This window comes from Bufo gargarizans, chromosome 6, assembly GCF_014858855.1.
Source record: "Bufo gargarizans isolate SCDJY-AF-19 chromosome 6, ASM1485885v1, whole genome shotgun sequence".
In the NCBI taxonomy this organism is placed as follows: Eukaryota; Metazoa; Chordata; class Amphibia; order Anura; family Bufonidae; genus Bufo; species Bufo gargarizans.
The window spans coordinates 109385000-109406286 of NC_058085.1; the positions used below are offsets into that span (position 1 = coordinate 109385000).

Genomic DNA, 21287 nt, shown 5'->3' on the forward strand with positions numbered 1-21287 from the left:
TCCACCATCACCTACCAGCATTCGGGTCACCTTTTCACCATTAAGTTTCTCCCTAATTTCCGTTGTAACGTCTTTCCCCAATGAGCAGCACGCTTACAAAGGTGACTGCTTTGGGTGGGCATTAGAGGTTGGACCGGTAAGTATAACAGGGTGCCCCCCTCTTCAACAACGTTGACGGTTCAGTGGAATCCCTGCCCACATCCTCCTTCCCTGTACTTCGCCCAGGGGCTCTGGTGAACTCCCTTTTCCCCCCTTTTGGGCTGTCTGTGTTTGCCTGGTGGTAAATCAACTGTCAGTCCTGATTTTGCGGTATGACTCCCTTGGCATCTGTAGATAATGTACATCCTGGTTGCTAAACTCCGTTCACAGATTTACCAATTATGCTGTAATTTTCCCACTCTGGGACTGCTTTGGAATGTCTCCCCATGACGTGAGCAAGAAAACAAGATCTTTGGTACTCGCCTGTAAAATCTTTTATTGCTACGTTCATTGGGAGACACAGCTTCCACCCACTTTCACAGTTTTGTTTTTGTTTCTTTTTGTTTGTTTTTTGGGATGGGTGCCATCTTTCGTGGTTTGACCCATCTAGAGTTTTCTCTGGTTCAATGAGTTACCTTCAGTTTTTTTTTTTCTGTCTGCTTTTAATACTTGTGTACCAACTGATTAGCTCAGCGTCTGCAGGAGGAGTATAGCTGGTGGGAAGAGCTAACGCTATATTTTTTTCCACTTAGTGTCGCCTCCTAGTGGCAGCAGCTATTCCCACGGCCTTCTGTATCCCCCAATAAACATAGCAAGAAAAAGATATTACGTATAAATGCAAAAATCTTGTTTTTAGTTATGACTAACACTTCATTTTATGATTGTCCATTAATTTTTAAAAATCTTAGATGACCTGTCACCTCTCCAGACATTGCTGTTGTGGTAACTACGTGCGTTACCCAATGTAATGACAATTCAGGAGCATCTATTTTGGCTCTGTTATGCCATTACTCTGTCATTTCTACTAGCAGTAAAGGTACAGATGGTTGTTACCAGTTGGTGCTGTGACCCTGCTAAGGGCTCATGCACACGAACGTGTTTTCTTTCCGCGTTCGTCTCGTTTAGTTTTGTTTTTTTGCGGACTGTATGCGGAATCATTCACTTCAGTGGGTCCACAAAAAACGCAGGTACTCCGTGTGCATTCCGTTTGCCGTTCTGCAAAAAAATAGAACATGTCCTATTGTCCACATTACGACAAGGATAGTACTGTCCGCAACAGTTCCTTTCCGCAAAATACAGAATGCACACGGATGTCATCTGTATTTTTTGCGGACCGCAAAATACATTACCGTCGTGTGCATGAGCCCTAAGTCTGACACCAGCAGCGCTGAATAGACAGACACAACCGCTACTGGTAACACCCAGCAGTATTTGTGAACTTCTAGTAGGAATAATACAGGAATTGCACAACCTATAAAAATAGATGCTCCAAAATTGTTATTACAGGGGAGATGCAAGTAGTTACTACACCAGACCTGTCAGGAGAGGTGACTGCTCCTCATTAAATATTTCTCTTTCCACACTGGTCACTAAAGGCACGTTCAATCATCTACTACTTGCATCGATGACATTAGCTGAAGAGAGGGGGTTTTGATGTCTTCCCACAGATGAAATTATTTTAGGCCTTTACCCAAATTTATAACAACTCCCATACAGCATACACATGCTACCACACTGACTGTATAGATTGCAAGGATGTTTGTTAAGTACACGTTCGTTTAAATTTTGTCCTCTTTAGATCATTCCATGCTTGTTTCTTCCAGACTTTAAGAGAGCAGCGATGTGGCAATGGTGGACGAGCGAACTGTGATGTGAGTAGGGATTTTTCTGTATGTGTTTAATTAACTTAATAACTGAAAATTTGCTGTAAATCTGTATAAGAGCATATAAAGTGTATAGACGTTAGCAAATTGTGTTCAGAGGTGAACATATAATAATAGTCTTTATTTATATAGCACTAACATATTCTGCAGCGCCTTACAATTCAGGGGTTCATGTATAAACAGTCATAAATAACATAGAAACAGACAAGTTGATTACAACAACAAGAGGAATGAGGGCCCTGCTCGCAAGAGCTTACAATCTATGACATTAAAGGGCTTTTTCCCCATGAACAATACTTTTCCTCTATCCACGTGATAGGGGATGAGTGTCTGATCAGTGGGAGCACAACTGCTTAGACCGATCATGAGAGCAGAAGGGGTCATTTGCTATCCAGAAATAAGCCTATATTAGGCGTACTTCTGGTGCAGATTACAGCGCAAATAACCTTTGCGTCGCAATCTGCAGATTTTCTCCTCTCGCGCCAGGTCAAAAAAAGTGGGAGTGGTGTGGGCAGGGTAGGTGACAGGCCTGCAGGGCCATCTCATTCATCATTTTCTACGCCTGTTTTAGGTGTATAAATTGGTCTAAATGTAAGGCAGACAGTAAGAAAGCTGGCCGGAGCCTCTTCATAACTTCGGTGGATCCACCACCAGCTATAGGGGCTATTAAGACCGGGATCTAAAACAAAATAATAAATAAATAAATGTGCGCCAGAGTTTGTGCCCCCCCCCCCCCCCCCCATTTTTATAGAGCAGCTGTTGTCCATGGTCACTGCTGTACCATTTAACTGCTTGGAACTGCCTGAGATACCAGAGTGCAGGTCTCTGCTATATCTGACAGTACCATAGATTTGAATAGAACAGCAGACATGCACCACCACCTCCATTTCGTTCTCATGATCATTGGCGGTCCCAGTGGTTGAACCTCTGTCGATCAGACAGTTAGCCGCAATCCTGTGCATAGTGGATAAGTGTTGTACTTGGGGAGGGGTAGGTGTGCCTTTTAATGTTAAGAGTTCAGACATTTGGTAATCAAATTATTTCATTATAGGCATCACTTATTGTCACTGAAGAACTTCACTTAATCACATTTGAAACCGAAGTTTATCACCAAGGATTAAAAATCGATCTTGAGGTAAGAAATGTTGTAGTGTTCATGGAAAGCTTGTCCGCATCAACCATAAAGGGGTTGTCAGGGTTCAGAGCTGAACCCGGACATATCCATAATTTCACCCCAGCAGCCCCCTGACTCCGATGCTCTCCTTTGCGCTGCTCTAGATCGCACAGGGCAAAGGCTCTTTTGTTTACAATTGCACACTGCCGGGCGGAAGCTTCCGCCTGGCAGTGTGTTCGGTGACGTCATCGTCTGTGATGGGCGTGCTTTAGCGCTGCCCTAGCCATTTTACTGGCTAGGGCAGCACTAAAGCCTGCACCATCAGTGCCAGTGACGTCACCGGGCTTCCTGGCAGCCCCATGGAGAGCCCCGGTACGTCGCCAGATTTCCAAAAAATGCCTTTGCCCTGCGCGATTTAACACAGGGTAAAAGAGCATCGGAGCATGAACTGCTTCGATACTCAAGTCAAGGGGGCCTGCCGGGGTGAAAATGGAGGTTTGTCCGGGTTCAACTCTGAACCCAGACAACCCCTTTAATCTGATGACACACTTGTAATTTCCGGAAGGACATACTTCCTCATTGTGTGCAGGTTGGTAACATGGTGAATATGTCAGCTGAATATTCTCCATATGTTAGAGAAAGTACAATGGATTTGACAGTACAAGAGAAACCTGTGCCAATGCCACTTAGTGAGTACTCACTTCAGTGTAGCACTGGTCTCAGATTTGAATTGGCCATAACTTATATCAGTTTACACCTCATTGAAAAATATGCAAAACTCAACCAGTGTTCCAGTAGAGACTGTGTATATCATTTTGTATACTGTATGTTTTTTGGGCATGTCCATGTTGTGTAACTGAAGAATTTGTTGCGTAAAGTGAAATTTTACAATCTTTTAATATCTTTGAGGGAACTTGTCAGCAGATATAGTCTGCACTTACCATGTGTAGCACGAAATGCCAACAGGCTTCCTCATTGCAAAGAACTATATTTTAGTATGCATATTGTGGCATGTCAGGAAGACCTACTTTTAGAGTCCCCTATGGCTTCTCCCTGCCCAGCTTGATTGAGAAGTTTCTCCTTATATATAAAGACTGTTTGTTTAGTTTTGGCCCCCCTCAATTTTCAAGATCTGAACTTGATGGTATGGAAGGACTCTTGCTGACATCCAGTCTGAAAATTCATCCCTGATGTATCCAGCTCACCTAGGTGTATAGCTTGTTATGAGAGAGTACACACTCAGGATAGGTTTTTAGTCTCTCAATGTAAGGGTACTTTCACACTTGCGTTGTTTGATTCCGGCAGGCAGTTCCGTTGCCTGAACTGCCTGCCTGATCATGCAAACTGTATGCAAACGCATGTAATTTTTTCTGACTGATCAGGCACTGATACATTCCTATGGAAAAAAATGCTGGATCCGGCATTCAGGCAAGTCTTCAGTTTTTTTGGCCTGAGATAAAACCGTAGCATGCTACGGTTTTCTCTTTTGCCTGATTAGTCAAAATGACTGAACTGAAGACATCCTGATGCATCCTGAACGGATTACTCTCCATTCAGAATGCATGGGGATATACCTGATCAGTTGTTTTCCCGGTATAGATGCCCTGTGACGGAACTCTATGCCGGAAAAGAAAAACGCTAGTGTGAAAGTAGCCTAAGGGTGTATTCACACAACTTTATGTATTTTCTGGTCTGTAAAATGCAGACTCACAAAAATATAGATAAATGGGTCTTAGTCATGAAAAAAGATTTAAAATAATTGAATTTATTTAGTCTTGAGAAGAGACGTCTAAGGGGGGACATAATTAACCTCTACAAATATATAAATGGGCCATACAAAAAATATGGTGAAAAACAGTTCAGTGTAAAATGCCTTTAAAAGACCAGGGGGCACTGCCTCCGACTGGAGAAGAAAAAGTTCAGTCTCCAGACGCGTCAAAACTTTACTGTAAGAACTGTGAATCTGTGGAATAGACTCCCTCAGGACGTGGTCACAGTAGGAACAGTGGACAGTTTTAAAAAGGGTTTAGATGATTTCTTAAAACTAAACAACATTAATGCTTATGAAAATGTGTAGAAATCTGAGTCTCATTTCCTTCTGGGATTCGCTTCCCCACCTATCTCTTAGTAGAACTTGAAGGACTTATGTCTCTTTCAACTGTATTAACTATGTAACGTCTGTGTGCATCCATTTTTTTGCAGACCTATTGTAACAATGCTTATTTTTGTCCAAGAAACTGACAAAAATAGGACATTTTCTATCTTTTTTTGCGGGACTGCAGAATGGACATATGGATGTGCACATCACACTGTGTCTATTCAATAAAGAACTGCCCTACACTTTGTGAATGGTACAGTGACAAGCCCATACTACTTGAATGACATCATTAATCCAGTCATTGCACCCCTGCATAAACAACACAGGCCTAATTTAATCTTCTTGGATGACAATGCGCCAGCTCATCGAGGTTGCATTATTAGGGAATGGCTGCTGGGAGACTGGGGTACCTCATATGGAGTGGCCTGCACATTTTTCAGACCTGAAGCCCATTGAAAACCTATGGGATCAGCTGAGTCACCGTGTAGAGGCTCAAATCTGTACCCCAGAACCTCAATGACCTGATGGCCGCCCTTCAAGAAGAGTGGGATGCCATGCCTCAGCAGACAATAAGTGGGCTTGTTAGCAGCATGAGATGTCGTTGTCAAGCTGTAATTGATGCTCAAGGCCACATGACAAGTTATTTAGACATTGACATTTTTTGTGGGGGTATACCCACCACTGGTGTTGGCTTTTGTTTCAATAAATTGTTTGAGATGAGGAAATCACCATTGCATACTTCTACTTAAATGCCCTACTTTCACTATATAATATCACTGTACTGTGAACTATTTGCGCTTTCCATAAATTTCACCCGAAAGCCAAATATCCCTAACTTTTTGTGAGTAGTGTATACTGTACGATGCTGTGTGTTCCTTCCTGACTGCCAATCTACTGTACTCTCATAATACCATGACTACAATTAGGTAGACCCAAAATGAGACAGGAGTTCATTATAATGCTATGAGTTCACTTCAGAAATAGTGTTCCGTCCAGGAAATACTGCTCCCTCATGGAGAGTTTTCAGGGCGGACTATGCTCATGTGAAACTGTTCTAAGATTGTATACAGAAAGAGCTGTCCATCACTGATGAGACTACCCCTGTGTACAAATGAACTTAGAGCAGAGATTTCAATGTATAAGTTACAAGTGTTGCTGAATCTTTTCCCACAAAATTATATGAATCTGCTCCGCTCCTTCTGCTCTATAACCAGTTGCCTGCAGGCTATACTTTATTTTATGGTGACAGGTTCTCTTTAAAGCCTTTTATTAACTACCTAACTTTTTTGCCAGAGTCCAGCTCGGGCAGTGGGAAAAGTATCTAACTGGAGGGGGAGGGCTGCTTTTAGATGCTGCTATCTCCTGAATGGTGACAGCTAGGAACATGCAACTGGTCTTGTTTAAAAGCTGACATTCCAGCTGGCTTTCACACAAGACCAAAATGACAGCTAAAGTCCAAGCAACAGAGGAGAAATTGAGTTAGGAATCGAGTTGGGAATAATCGCCGGCAAAACCTGCATTCACAGCATCCCAATTTCGATCAGTGATATCTTCCCTTGTCCTGAACATATTGCTTCATTCTGGTATTGTCTGAACGCTTGGAATGTCCGCTTTCAAACAAGACAAGTTGCATGTTTCTATGCATGTTGCTACCATTCAGGAGATAGCAGCATCTATAGCAGCCCTCCCCTCTCCAGTTAGATACTTTTCCCACTGCTGGAGCTGGACTCCTGCAAAGCAGTTAGGTGATTAAAGGCATTTGTACTAGATTAGAAAAACATTGCTGCTACCTTTCCAAAACTGAGCCACACGTGTCAATGTTAGATCTGATTTTACAGCCCTGCTTTATCAAATAGGTGTGAGCTGCGATTCCATGCACAAGCTGGGGACGATGTGGCACTGTTTTTGGAAGACAGCAGCCATTTTTTTCTGATCCTTTGCAACTTATTTAAAGGTCTGCTAATGTACAGTGAGCCTCCTGTATGAGACATGATTGAAGGTTATCTTTGTAAAGAGAATAAGAAAAAAACAGTGCCGATTTGCTTATTATTTTGTAATTGTTCAGGTACATAGCAATATATAGAGATACTGATTTTCCATACTATAAGATGCAGTGGACTAAAAGACGCAGACTTCCAATTAGAACCCCCTCAGCCTTGGATCAGATGAATGAGAATTTGACTTCGTTATTGGGTGATCTGTGACATATTTACACAGAGCAGTTATCAGGAATGAGCATTCCTGGGAAAACACCTTCCCGATAATTGCCTCGATTGTCAGCCCATGAAAAGAGAGCCCTTTTCTTTTTTTTTTTGTTTCAATCGTTTTTATTGGCATTTTAGTGCAATACACAACACAGTAAAGACGCATTGCAGTATTTCAATGTCAGTTGGGTTGTACAAAGACAACATAATACAATGACATAACTTTGTCATAAGTAACCACAAAATATAGAAATAAATAAAAAATACAAAAAAAAAATAAAAAAAATTCCATAGATGACATCCATGTTTGAAGCCTGCGCAGCCCATAAACAGAAAACCATGTGCCTTTCAATCCGTAGGCCCCTACTTTGGAAGCATGCAAAAAGATGATCCACCACCTCTCCTTCATATCCGACACATCTTACAATCTAAGTTAATACTTTATTTGGTTGTCCAACACTTCATATCTCTATGGTTATTAATTAAATCCCCCGGTAGGTTTCAAGGGATGTTTCCCTACTTCCCTTCCCATCACTTTTTGCAATATGGAGATGTCATCCAGACTTGCCACCCTTTCAAAAAAATTTGAAACGTGCCATTCCCCAAAGCTATAATTCTTTCATAGGCAAAAGTAGTATTAATTGCTGACACTAACTCCCCCAATTTTGGAATATCACGAGATTTCCATCTCTGCAAAAGCATCAATTTAGCCTGGACACAGAAAACACAAACCAATTTCCTATTTTCTACATGGAGGTCCGCCACTCCAATCAGAAGTAGGACAAGTTGCGGTGTCCACACCAACTTCTGCGGGAGCATTAAGCCCAGCATCTTTCCACATGCTTCCCAGTACTGTGATATCAACGGGCATTGCCAGAGGATGTGGAGAAGTGTCCCTCTTCCTCCACATCCCCTCCAACACTCACCAGACGCCCCGTCATACATGTGTTGCAATCTTTCGGGGGTATAATACCAGTGCAAAATAGTTTTTAGAGCTGATTCCACGTGAGAGGAGCATTGTAGATGAGAATGGATCACTCTGATTGTTCTCTGCCAATCCTTTTCAGCTATAGTGATATTTAATGACCTTTCCCACTTGTGCATGGGGTGAGACTTTTTAAATTGGATCGGTTGAAGTAATGCTTCGTATAAAGTCTTAATCCCTTTAAAATTACCAGAGACATAAAGCATGCCTATTCGATTGCATTTCAAGTCGGCAGGGCGCAGCGATTGTAGCAAATGCCTAACTTGTAAATATTTAAAAAAAATCTGACTTGGGAAGCAAAAATTGTTCCTGCAAGGATTGGAAGGTTTTCAGTGTTCCATTCTCATACAATGGTTCGATTGTAACCTTAGTCCCTAAATCCCACCCTGCAAAATCCGCATGTGGCAATAAAGCTTTTATGAGAGAGAATGACAGTGAATCCACTGTAGGCCGGTGTCCCTCATTATCACTACTATGGAATTGTTGCCAAGCTGAAACAGAGGCCGAAACTATCGGGTTCATATCCTTAGGGACCTGAATGCTCCAAAAAGGTAAGTGGAGTAAATCTGGCAAACTAAACGGAGCCGCCTGTGCTTGTTCTATTTGCACCCAAGGAATCTCCTGCAATTCTTGTTTCCAGCTTCTAAGCATAGAAACCAAAGTGGCTATGTAATACACTTTCATGTCTGGAACCGCAAGGCCTCCCTTATCTCGGGGTCTCTGAATAATATTTCTAGCCACCCTCGGTTTCTTATTTTTCCATATGTACTTGGATATAATATGTTGCACTTTGTTGAAAAAACTTTTTGGCAGCAGAATGGGCACTGTACGAAATAAGTACAGAAAGCGGGGAAGGGTAAACATTTTGAAAGCTGCAATCCTTCCTAACCATGAAGTTTCATGCTTGTGGAAGCTATCCAGGTCCTTACCTACCTCTGTTAGAAGGGACTCATAATTAAGACTATACAATTTGGACATCGAGGGAGTCATATTGGTACCCAGATATTTAATACTATCTGTACACCAGTCAAAGTCCCATTTCTCTTTAAAGGACCTAGTTAAAGTATCCGGAATATAAATCGGCAATGCCTGTGTTTTGGAGGAATTTAGATGATAATAAGATATGTTACCATATATTTCAATTTGTCTCATAACCGCCGCTAAGGACTTTTCTGGGTTTAATAGCGTCAATAAAACGTCATCTGCGTAGAGTGAGATTACATGCTCCTGGCCTCCAATCCCAACCCCCTGGATGAGGGGGTCCCTTCTAATAGCTTGGGCTAATGGTTCCATGGCTATAATAAAAATCAAAGGGGACAATGGACACCCTTGCCTTGTGCCGTTTGTTAAACTAAAAGTTCCTGACAAAGCCCCATTAACATATATCCTAGCCGTGGGGTTACTATACAAGGCCTCTATTGCGGACATGATTGGGCCACTAAATCCCATGGTTGATAGCACCGAGAAGGCGAATGACCATCTAATCCTGTCAAACGCCTTCTCGGCGTCCAGAGCCAAAACCAGCATAGGGCTTTTCTGCTGTTTAACCTGGTGGAAGATGCCCAACATTCTCCTAGTGTTATAATAGGACTGGCGGGATGAGACAAAGCCAGTTTGGTCAGTGTGTATTATGGAAGGGAGTATTGCGGCTAACCTAAGGGCCAGAAGTTTCGCATAAATTTTGATGTCTTGGTTTAATAAAGATATGGGCCTAAAATTTGGGGGTTTATCAGCTTGTTTACCTGGTTTAGGTAATGTGATGATAGTGGCTTGTAAATTTTCTTCAGGGAAATTACCAGAGGTCAAGGCTGATTGACAGAAATCCCGTAAAAAGGGGCTTAAGATGTGTACGAACTTTTTATAATAATGACTTGCAAACCCGTCTGGGCCAGGGGCTTTATCTTGGGGCAAGGATGTTATCACTTTTTCAACCTCCTCAATTGTTATGTGGGTATTGAGGGTGTTGAGTTGCTCAATGGATAAAGTGGGCAGGTTAAGTGTGCTAAGGTATCTTCCTATCTCGATGGACAAGTCTGGGGGAGAAGGGATTGAGTCTTTTAGATTATAGAGATCATGGTAATAAGTCTGAAACCCCTTTGCTATATCTAACGGGGAATACATCTTCGCTTGCGTAGTAGGATGCAATAGATACGGTATTCTACTCTTTGTCCGTTTTGCCTTAAGGCTGGCCGCTAGAAGCTTCCCTGCTTTATTCCCCTGGGAGTAATAGCGCGCTTTGGATTTTCGGAGCCCTTTTTCAAAGGATTCTAACATATGATTCCTCAGGTCCTGCCTAGCCTGTTTTAAGGCCTCCATGTTGGAGGGTGAGGGGTTGTTCTTATTCCTGTCCTCCAGTTCTTTTAAATTTTTAAGCAACTGTGACATAGTCTCCTCTAATTTTCTCTTACGCACCGCTCCCTGTTGTATAAACGTCCCTCTTATAAATGCCTTATGGGCATTCCAAAGTACCACCGGGCTGGTAACCTCTAGTTTGTTAAGCTGGAAGAATTCTTTCAGGTCAGATTCAATCCGCTGGCCATGATGTGGACACGACAACAGGAGGGGGTTACTCCTCCAGAGATATCTTGGAGAGTAATTATTGTCTTCTGACACTTTCATTGTTATCACCGCATGGTCTGACCACTTAATCTGTCCTATTTCTGCATCAATAACCTTTGTCAATGATACCCTATCTACCAGGAACATATCAATGCGGGAATAAACATTATGTACCCCTGAATGGAACGTAAAATCCCTATCTGATGGATGTTTAATACGCCAGACGTCGAACAATTCTGCTTTCCACAGGGCATCACTTAAGGACTGGTTGGATCTGCTCGGCGAAGAAGATGTATCGATTACAGGGTCTGTAGTTAGATTAAAATCCCCAAATAATAAAAGTTGCCCCTTCCTTTTTTTATTAGCTACTTTCAGTACTTTTTTCAAGAACCGAGATTGACCCTTATTGGGAGCATAGAGTGATATCAGAGTGAAAAGGGTGTTGTTCAGAGTGCACACCAAAATAACAAATCTCCCTGCCGGGTCGCTAATTTGTTCTATTAGAGTGAATGCTAGAGAATTCTTTATAGCTATCATCACCCCTCTAGTTTTAGAGTTGGAGTGGGCTTGAAATATGTGGGGAAATTGTGCATTTTGCAACCTGTAAGCATCTTTAACCAATAAATGGGTTTCTTGCGCCCCCAAAACATCACAATTAAGAGACCTAGCTTCTCTCCATAAGTGAGATCTGCGCATTGGACTATTTAAACCATTCGTATTAATGCTTGCAAAAGATATTACCATAATAAAGCAGTTTAAAGCGTAAGGTAAAGAAGTCGCATAGTATACTGTATAAAAGGTGCAGGACGCCTCCCAGCCAGCACGCCCGCAACCCAAACACGAAAGGGGTGGACCCTTGTACAGGCCTACTTGTGACACCAGTCATGGATGTAGCATCAACTAACATTGGTAAAACATAATAACATATAACTAAAAACATAACTTATAGGTATATCCGTAAGAGCCTACCGGCTCCCCGTACACCTAGAAAAAATTGGGGTATAGAAGTCCTGTCTGTAGCCTAGGTAACGACCTATCGGTCAGGTATCCAACCCCGGCATTAGCACTGAGAACTATTCCACCATCTGGTGAACCTTGTTTAGCGGGCAGTATCCCAGTCCTTCTGGATTTTGTCAGGTGGGGCCCGGCGTTGTTCCATTACCAAGTCCAGTGGGATGTCCCACCTCTGCAGCAGTTCCTTGCCTTCCTCTATGGACTTTATAGCATAGAATTTACCGTCCTGTTGGATCAAAAGGCGCACCGGGAACCCCCACCTGTATTGAATCTTGGCTCTTTGTAGTGCCGCCGTGATGGGGATCAAGGCCCTTCTTTGCCTGAGTGTTGCAGCCGATAGATCCGCATACAAAGAAACCTGATGGTAAGGGGCTGGCAGTCCCCCATTCTGCCTAGCAGAGGACATTAGTTGCTCCTTGACAGAGTAAAAGTGGACTCTGGCTAAAACGTCTCTGGGAACGCTTTCATCCAAATGTCTGGGACGCGGAACTCTGTGGGCCCGATCAATCTCCAGGTCCCTGTCGCTGCTTTGAGGCAAAGCACATTTGATCAGCGCCCTTACATATGATGGAATGTCCTTGGCGGCGACACTCTCTGGTATCCCTCGCAGCTTTATGTTGTTGCGCCTGCTGCGATCCTCCAGATCCGCCATTTTGTTTTTCAAAGCCTCCACTTCAGCTTCTAAAGCATAGTGAGCATCAATGAGATCATTATGAGAGCCTGCGAACTCTCCAATTTTGCGTTCTAAGTGATCCGTTCTGGCCCCGAGGTCCTCCACCTCCAGTCTCAACGGGGCCACTATTGAGCGCATATCGTGCAGGAGAGAGCGCCGCTGTATCAGCAACATGTCCCTCATAACAGTGTCTGTCAGGGCTATATTAGTGACTGGCAAAGCTAAGATCTCCGCCTCCCCTGTATCCCCATACGTTCCCAAAGTACCTATTTGGGTGACCTCTGATTCCGGAGATCTAATGCGTTGTGGGGAATGTGGGGAGTCCGTTGCTTCCGCCGTCGCCTCTCTCCCCAGTGTCTGGGTGTAGATGGTCTCGCCACTTGCACCTTCTTGCCCTGTAGAGGATTCTTCTGCGTCGGGTAAAGGTCTCGGTACCTCTCCTGCGGCTTGCTCTCTATTCGGGCTCGAGCCACTAGCTGGGTGGGTGGCGTCTGTGCGCTCGCTTGTAGCTGCGCTCCGACCGCCGGCGCCATCTTGGGTTCTTCCCGCTTCTCTGGTGAAGTAAAACTTTGTTAGCTGCGGGTGCTTCACCACCTTCTTCTTACGACCCGTCATCATCCAGAGGGGTTCAGTGACTCTCCCCTCCAGTTTTGAGAAGTCCACCGTGGATCTAGTCGCTTTTAAAGTCGCTTAATTGCAGTGCTAGCTCCGGAGCCGTACCACACTACATCTGCGCGCCTCGGCAGCCAGACCACGCCCCCCAAGAGAGCCCTTTTCACTTCTTTAATCAGTTACTGAAGTCACTCGATGGTAGTTTATTTTATCTAATAAAATGGGTGAAATGTAGTAATGAAAATGAAAAAACTGTTTCTTTTTTTTGTAGACCCATTCATTGCCTGTCGTTGTGATATCAAACATATGTCAAATGCCTAATGCCTGGGCATCTATTCTGTGGTACAACATGCTAACCAACAACCCAAAGGTAAGTTACATCTATAGTTTATATCCTATTTAGTTTCCCTCACACTTGGTAGACTAGTGCAAGCACACACATGAAAGGATAACATTGCATTTACACGCAGCGACTGAGCACGCAATTGTCAGAAAGGATGTGTTCCACCTGGACAATTGCCTGCTCGTCACTGGTGTTGAAGAATTTACATGCAGTCTGAGGAAAAGTCATGGCTACTGCTATCGCCTATTCCAGTAGAGATGAATTGTTTCAGAGTCCTGTTAGACAGCATGATCTGCTGCCCAGAAACAATTATTTAGGTGTACACGTGAATAATTGTTTAATCTGCTGAATGAGTGTCCTGCTTGTTCTTCAGGTCATCCGCAGAATCTTTAGATGGGCAGATTGTCAGGTACAAGAGTTCGTAGGAACGTTTGTCGCTGATTATCTACCTGACAATTGAGCAGTGTAAGCCAGTCTTAAGGGCTCATGCACACAAACGTATTTTCTTAACGCTTCCGTTCCTTATTTATATTTTTTTGGAGGACTGTATGCGGAACCTATTCAAGTCAATGGGTCCGCAAAAAATATGGAACACATCCATATTTCATCTGTATTTTGCGCATCCATACTGTAGAAATGCTATGCCCAGACCATATTGCTCATGTGTTTGGTGATTTATTAAGTTACCACAAAAAACGGATCACATACGGAAACCATACGGATATGTTTTGTGGAATAACGGAATGGAAGATGACTTTAATCAGATAAAAAATAAATAATAATAATCGGATACGGAACAACAGATCCATGAAAAACGGACCGCAAAACAACAACGGTTGTATGCATGAACCCTGAGGCTATATAGTCACCTGATTATCAGCATGTTAATCTGTACAGATATTTCATACTAGAGGAGAGGCAAACTACTGCACATGACTGCATACTGAATTAAATAATAAGAAAAACAGATCATAAACATGTTATACATACAATCAAACTTTAATACAATTGGAGAGCCTACCTAGCAAAGTAAAATCTAATAACAAAAGACATTGGCATTTGCATTAAACTCACTATAGGACCAATGACATGTACTTTTTGTTTTTGTTTTTTTTGTCTTCAGAATGTTAACTTTTTCACTAAACCTCCCATTGGTACATGGGATCAGGTGGCAGAAGTTCTAAGCTGGCAATTCTCGTCCACCACAAAACGAGGCCTCAGCATTGAGCAATTAACCACATTGGCTGAGAAACTTCTGGGTATGTTCTCAGTAGATCACATGTAAGTGTTGTCCAAATCAGCCATTTGTCTTACCTGTGTCCCTTCTTCACCCTTAGGTCCTGGAGTTAACTATTCAGGCTGCCAAATCACCTGGGCCAAGTTCTGCAAAGTAATTTTGTTGACCTATGGTTCTCGTATAAATTGTTAGTTTTTTATGAATTTTTACCATCCTTAACCTCTTTTGTTTATCTTCAAATCCACATAGGAAAATATGGCCGGTAAAGGTTTCTCATTCTGGGTATGGCTGGATAATATCATTGACCTTGTAAAGAAGTACATACTTGCACTTTGGAATGAAGGGTGAGTTTTCTGCCTCGACAGTTTTTCTTTGTACACTTTTCATAAATCTAATGAGTAGGGGATGAACCAGGTGCTTTCCTGTGGCAAGTATGCTCATCGGTAGCACCAGGCAGTAGCTGCATCATGATGAACATACTTATTGTTATTGAATGAACAATGTAGCCATTTCAGTTTTTAAGGCAGCAATGAAAGAAACTTGTGTCCAGACCACTGTATGCCACAATCGATACCAACATACAAATGCAGAGGCAGAGAAAAGGATCTATGTGCATACAATATACTTGCTGACAGTCAAAGTCCTTTGGAGGATTCCGGGACTCTTACCTTTTGCTAAGGCTTAATGCACACGACCATATGCATTTTGCCGATATGCAGAACACTGATATCTGTCGTGTGCATCCCGCCCTATTGTAGAAATGCCTATTCTTGTCCGCAAAACGTAAAAGAATGGGGCATGTTCTATTTTTATATATAAGTCGCACATACAGTCGCACAGATGCTGACAGCTCATGCTTGACATCCGTGTGCTGTATGCATTTTTTTTTCAACCCCATTCAGCTCTCACCTGCAGTTTATTCTGACATCATGTATTACGAGCTCAGGGTGACTAGCCAGGTAGAGGATGATAGGAACTGGGATTCTGAGTCCAGTTATAAGAACGAGTGGGTGCATAATGTAGAAATTCTGTGGGAAGATCCTTAGAAACCCACTTCAGTTTGGCCACTGGAGACGTTATGAGTGTGGTTGGTGTAGAAGTAGGCAGTGGATTACTGCATGGACTCTCTGCTAGAGCCAGCCTACGCTGAGGCACCCTCCAGTAATAGCAACAAAAGAGTAAAACGCAACAGGGCAGATTTATCAAAACTGGTGCAAAGGAAAACTGGATTGGTTGCCCATAGCAACCAATCAAATATTGTGCCTTTCATTTTTCAGAAAATGAGAGGTTCAATCTGATTGGTTGCTGTGGGCAACTAAGCCCGTTTTCCTTTTACACCAGTTTTGATAAATCTCCCCCAACATCTTTATATACCAAAAAATGGCACCCAAAAAGTACAGTTTATACTGCAAAAAGCAAGACCTCATAGAACGAAATCAACCTGAAAATAAAACAAATTATGATCCCTTTGATTCAGAGGCAGAATTCTAAAACATCCTTTAAGTCTTTACGTGTCGGCATTGTATGTTGTATATGTGCTCTACTTGGCTTACAGCATGAACTTTTTGGCAGGTATATTATGGGTTTTATCAGCAAAGAGCGTGAAAGAGCAATTCTGAGCACCAAGCCTCCTGGGACATTCCTGCTGAGATTCAGTGAGAGCAGCAAAGAGGGTGGAATAACCTTCACCTGGGTGGAGAAAGACATCAACGGTAATTAAACATTTTAAGATTTATTTTTTTGTGTGTTTTCTTGACACTTTTATGTTCTTTTATTACACATTTTTCTTTTTAGGAAAAACACAGATTCAGTCTGTAGAACCATATACTAAACAGCAACTCAACAGTATGTCATTTGCTGAAATCATCATGGGATACAAAATCATGGATGCCACCAACATCTTGGTGTCCCCTCTCGTTTACCTGTACCCTGACATCCCCAAGGAAGAAGCCTTTAGCAAGTACTGCCGTCCAGAGAGCCAGGAACACCCTGAGCCCAGTGACCCAGGTAGTGGTACTCATTCTATGTAAGACTGCTTGCTTGTAATTTGGATCTGTCATTCTGATTTATTTCAAGCTGACCCATCTTTATCATTTACTAGATGAAGGACCCGGTCGCTCGGGTATATTTAATCTATTTCATTTAATGTTTTTGTGTATCGTTAAAAGATATCAACACTATCCACTATAACAGTGACCTCCCCAGTGCCCCGTCCCTTAAAACTGGAGCTCCACAGTGCCCCGTCCCTTAAAATTGGACCTTCACATCATCCCACCCCCTTAACTTTGACCTTTACAGCAGCCTTATCCTTTAACAGTGACTTTCACAGCATACCACCCCCTTGACAGTGACTTCCACAGGGGCCCGCCCCCTTAACAGTGGCCTTTACTGGATCGGGGGCGTGTCGTTTTGAACAACTCACTCTAAGGGTCCATTCACACGTCCACAAAAGGGTCCGCACCCGTTCCGCAATTTTGCGGAACGGGTGCGGACCCATTCATTCTCTATGGGCCCGGACATGAAGCGGAGAGCGGCCCCAAACTTCCCGGTTTCAGCCCCGAACTTCCGGTCCGCAGCTCCGCAAAAGATAGAACATGTCCTATTCTTGTCCGCAGCTGCGGACAAGAATGGGCATTTCTATAGCGGGTGCCGGCCGGGTGTGTTGCGTGTCGGCAACACACCACGGACGTGTGAATGGACCCTAAGACAGCAGCACTGTTCTGTCTGAGTGTGAGCTGCAGGAAGAAAGTCACCTTCCCTCCCACCCCTGCAGCTGACAGAAGTTGATTTTTACCTTCATTTTTTCAATCCCTGTTGGCTCGGAAGTGGAGGGGGCATGGCCTAACCAGATTAGGGGCGTGGCTTTGCAGGATCTGGGGGCAGAGTTTTAAAGGATAACTGTCACATTTAGACCCTAATTTCAATTTTCATATATGTAGTTACTAATAACATGATATTTCAGAATCAGTTACTATTAGACTGACTTACCCCATATTTAATAAGATTCAGCCCTTAGCAACCAGTCTGCATAAAACTGCAATTTCACTATTCAGTTAAGATGGCCGCCACTGCCCTCACTCTGAGGCTAATCCCGCCTGCCCTCACTAGCCAGTAACAATAGCCCCCCAAAAGTGTCAGTAACCAGAGCCCCCCCTCCTAAAGGGTTAATCTCCTGCAGCACAGAGGGGCCCTCTTACCACATGTTGCTTTCATTTATACACTGAGCAGACGGCAGATCTCCCTTCCCTGGTCTGCGCTGCTTCCACTCTGCATTGTCCCAGTCTGCTGAGTGAGGGAGCGTCTGCCAAGCGCAGGGACAGGGAGAAGTGCACACAGCCCAGGCACTGTTATCAGCTGCTGGGGAGGACCTGGCTTTAATCATTTACTCAGTCCCTGGCTGTCTGTAATCTGACCTTGCACGCTGCGTGCTCCGTCCTTCAACAGATAGACGGACCATGCCTAGCAACCCTATTTTAAGCACAGGTAAAAGTAGGCAGTACAGGGAACAAAAATGTGGCATTATGGGGTAATTGAATACACAGTGAAAAGTTGAAATAGGGCCACCAAGGTGATATTAATCACCACAATCCAATATTCCCCCAAAAATATATACGACAGTTATCCTTTAAGTCTTTTGAGAGTGAACACATTGTGGCAGGGGGTGTGTCTGGGCTCCTTCCTGCAAGAGTAATGCCCCTCTTGGCACCTTACTGGCTAATTTGCATATTAAACTGGATTTTCAGAGGATAAAAACATCTATTGCTGGAACAAAGGCACATCTTGAAATAAGGTACTAAGTGCTATTAGGCCATGGCTTTTCTTCAATAGCAATTATCCTTGTGACAGATTTCCTTTAAGCTCTCCTACAGCGGTGAAGATAAATGGCTGTGTTGTTATGGAAACCTGGAGTAAAACTATGTATGTGGAGACTGTAGGACCTGCGAGCTTCTATTGGCTAAGGGTCATGTGACCAAGCTTCTATTGGCTAATGCATTTTTTTTGTGAATATCTCAGGAACGGTACGTCCTAGAGAGCTGACACCTGATGTACCTGTGTGCCAAATTTCGTGATTGTAAATGCAACGGTGCGGATTCCTTTAGTGGACATACATACACACAGCTTTATATATTAGACTAGCTGAAGGACCCGGGTATAATTAATCTATTTCATTTAATGTTTGTGTGTGTTGTTAAAAGATATCACTAACCACTAACAGTGACATCTACAGCCCCGTCCCTTAAAATTGGACCTCCACAGCCCCCCCAAGCCTTAACACTGACACCCCCCCCCCCCCACAATGCCCTGTCCCTTAAAATTGCACCTTCACAGCAGCCCACCCCCTTAACTTTGACCTTTACAGCAGCCTTCCCCTTTAACATTGACTTTCACGGCATAGCACCCCATTGATAGTGACCTCCACAGGGGCCCGCCCCCTTAACAGTGGCCTTTACTGGATCGGTGGGGCGTGCCCTTTTCAACAGCTCACTCTAAGACAGCAGCACTGTACTGTCTGAGTGTAAGCTGCAGGGAGAAAGTTACCCTCCCTCTTACCTCTGCAGCTGACAGAAGTAGATTTTTACCTTCATTTTTCAATCCCTGCCGGCTGAAGAGTGGAGGGGGCGTGTCCTAACTAGATCGGGGCATGGTTTAGCACGACCTAGAAGTTGATTTTTAACTATATTTTTCCAACTGTCGCCTGAGGAGTGGGAGGGGGCGTGGCCTAACTGGATCAGGGGCGTGTCCTTTTGAACAGCTCATTCTAAGACAGCAGCACTGTACTGTCTGATTGTAAGCTGCAGGGAGAAAGTCACCCTCCCTTCCACCCCTGCAGCTGACAGAAGTTGATTTTCGCCTTCATTTTTTTTTTTTCAATCCCCGTCGGCCCCGGAATGGGAGAGGGCGTAGCCTAACCAGATCAGGGGCGTTGGCTTAGCAGGACCTAGGGGCGGGGTTTTAAGTCTTTTGAGGGTGGACACATTGTGGCAGAGGGTGTGTCTGGGCTCCTTCCTGCAAGAGTGACGGCCCTCTGGGCACCTTACTGGCTCATTTGCATACCAAATAAACTGGATTTTCAGAGGATAAAAACATCTATTGCTGGAACAAAGGCACATCTTGAAATAAGGTACTAAGTGTTATTAGACCATGGCTTTACTTCAATAGCTATTATCCTGGTGACAGATTTCCTTTTAAAGCTCTCCTACAGCAGTGATGATAAATGGCTGGGTTGTTATGGAAACCTGGAGTAAAACTGTGGAGGCTGGAGGACCTGCAAACTTCTATTGGCTGATAAAGGTCATGTGACCAAGCTTCCATTGGCTAATGCATTTTTTGGGAATATCTCAGGAACGGTACGTCCTAGAGAGCTGAGACCTGGTCTAAAACATTCCCGGACACCTGGTATACCTGTGTGCCAAATTTTGTGATTGTAAATGCGACGGTACGGATTCCTTTAGCGGACATACAAACATACACTCAGCTTTATATATTCGATATCAATTGTTTCTGTGGTTACACATCTGTGAAGATCATAATAGATACTTATAATTACAGCTGCAATGTATTTCTCTTTAAACACAGGCACTGCCCCATATCTGAAGACAAAGTTTATATGTGTTACACCGTAAGTATAGATTTTTTATTTTTTCTTATAAAATACTTTCCTATGTATAAAAAGAAACCATCATCCTAAATCATATGTTGAATACAATATATTGGTCCCTGCGTACATCCATTCTAGCATGTAGATAGGCAAGAAAACATATACCCCAGACGCGTTTGTGAATATTAGCGACCTGTCTAAGTGCTGAATTTTCTGGCTTAGTAGGTCATTAACTATAAGTTTATTTCTTTGTTTATATACTCTTATATGCAAAATTAGATAATGGATGTGATTTTAAACTTTTAATATTTGTTTTCTTTTTTAACTTTTTTTTTTCCCTAACTCTTAGCCCTGTAAGGGGGCTAGAACCTGAGATCTTTTGATTCATTGTCCCATTCACCCTATGGCCTCATGCACACAATCCTATTTATTTTGCAGTCCGCAAAAAATATGGATGACGTCCATGTGCATTCCGTATTTTGCGGAACGGAAGAGCTGGCCCATAATGGAACAGTACTATCCTTGTCCATAATGTGGACAATATTAGGATATGTTCTATTTTTTTGCGAAACGGACATACGGAAACAGAATGCACACGGAGTACCTTTTTGGGTTTTTTGCGGACCCATAGAATTGAATGATTTGGCATACGGTCAGCAAAAAAAAAACGTAACGGACGTGGAAAGAAAATACTTTCATGTGCATGAGCCCTAATAGAGATCTATTAGGGTGATTGGCATTCAGGACACGCTCCCTGCTGAGCCGTGCCTCGTGCACAGCTTATTAGGAAGCTTACCATTTTCTTCTCTATCTTCCTTGAGCCATATGTTTTTTTGTTTTGGGGTTTTTTCACATATCCATATGAGGGCTTATTTTTTGCGGGACAATTTGTACTTTCTAATGCCACCATTTAATATGGCATAAAATGTAGTGGTAAAAAAATTCCAAATGGAGTGGGATTGGGGGAAAAAAAGCCCAATTCCTCCA

The 21287-nt window shown here is 43.1% G+C and overlaps 1 protein-coding gene across 3 annotated transcripts in view; it reads left to right on the top strand.

Annotated features, from left to right (window-relative positions):
• STAT3 (signal transducer and activator of transcription 3) overlaps positions 1 to 21287 on the top strand; it is an 88818-nt gene that overhangs the window by 65036 nt on the left and 2495 nt on the right. For 2 of the 3 annotated variants that reach the window (XM_044300000.1, XM_044299998.1), the window contains exons 14-22: positions 1803 to 1850; positions 2914 to 2997; positions 13393 to 13491; positions 14588 to 14723; positions 14802 to 14854; positions 14951 to 15045; positions 16274 to 16413; positions 16496 to 16711; positions 20279 to 20321. In XM_044300000.1, coding sequence (XP_044155935.1) covers positions 1803 to 1850; positions 2914 to 2997; positions 13393 to 13491; positions 14588 to 14723; positions 14802 to 14854; positions 14951 to 15045; positions 16274 to 16413; positions 16496 to 16711; positions 20279 to 20321 — 914 coding nt within the window. The remainder of the gene's footprint in view (positions 1 to 1802; positions 1851 to 2913; positions 2998 to 13392; positions 13492 to 14587; positions 14724 to 14801; positions 14855 to 14950; positions 15046 to 16273; positions 16414 to 16495; positions 16712 to 20278; positions 20322 to 21287) is intronic. The other variant, XM_044299999.1, reaches the window with a different exon arrangement.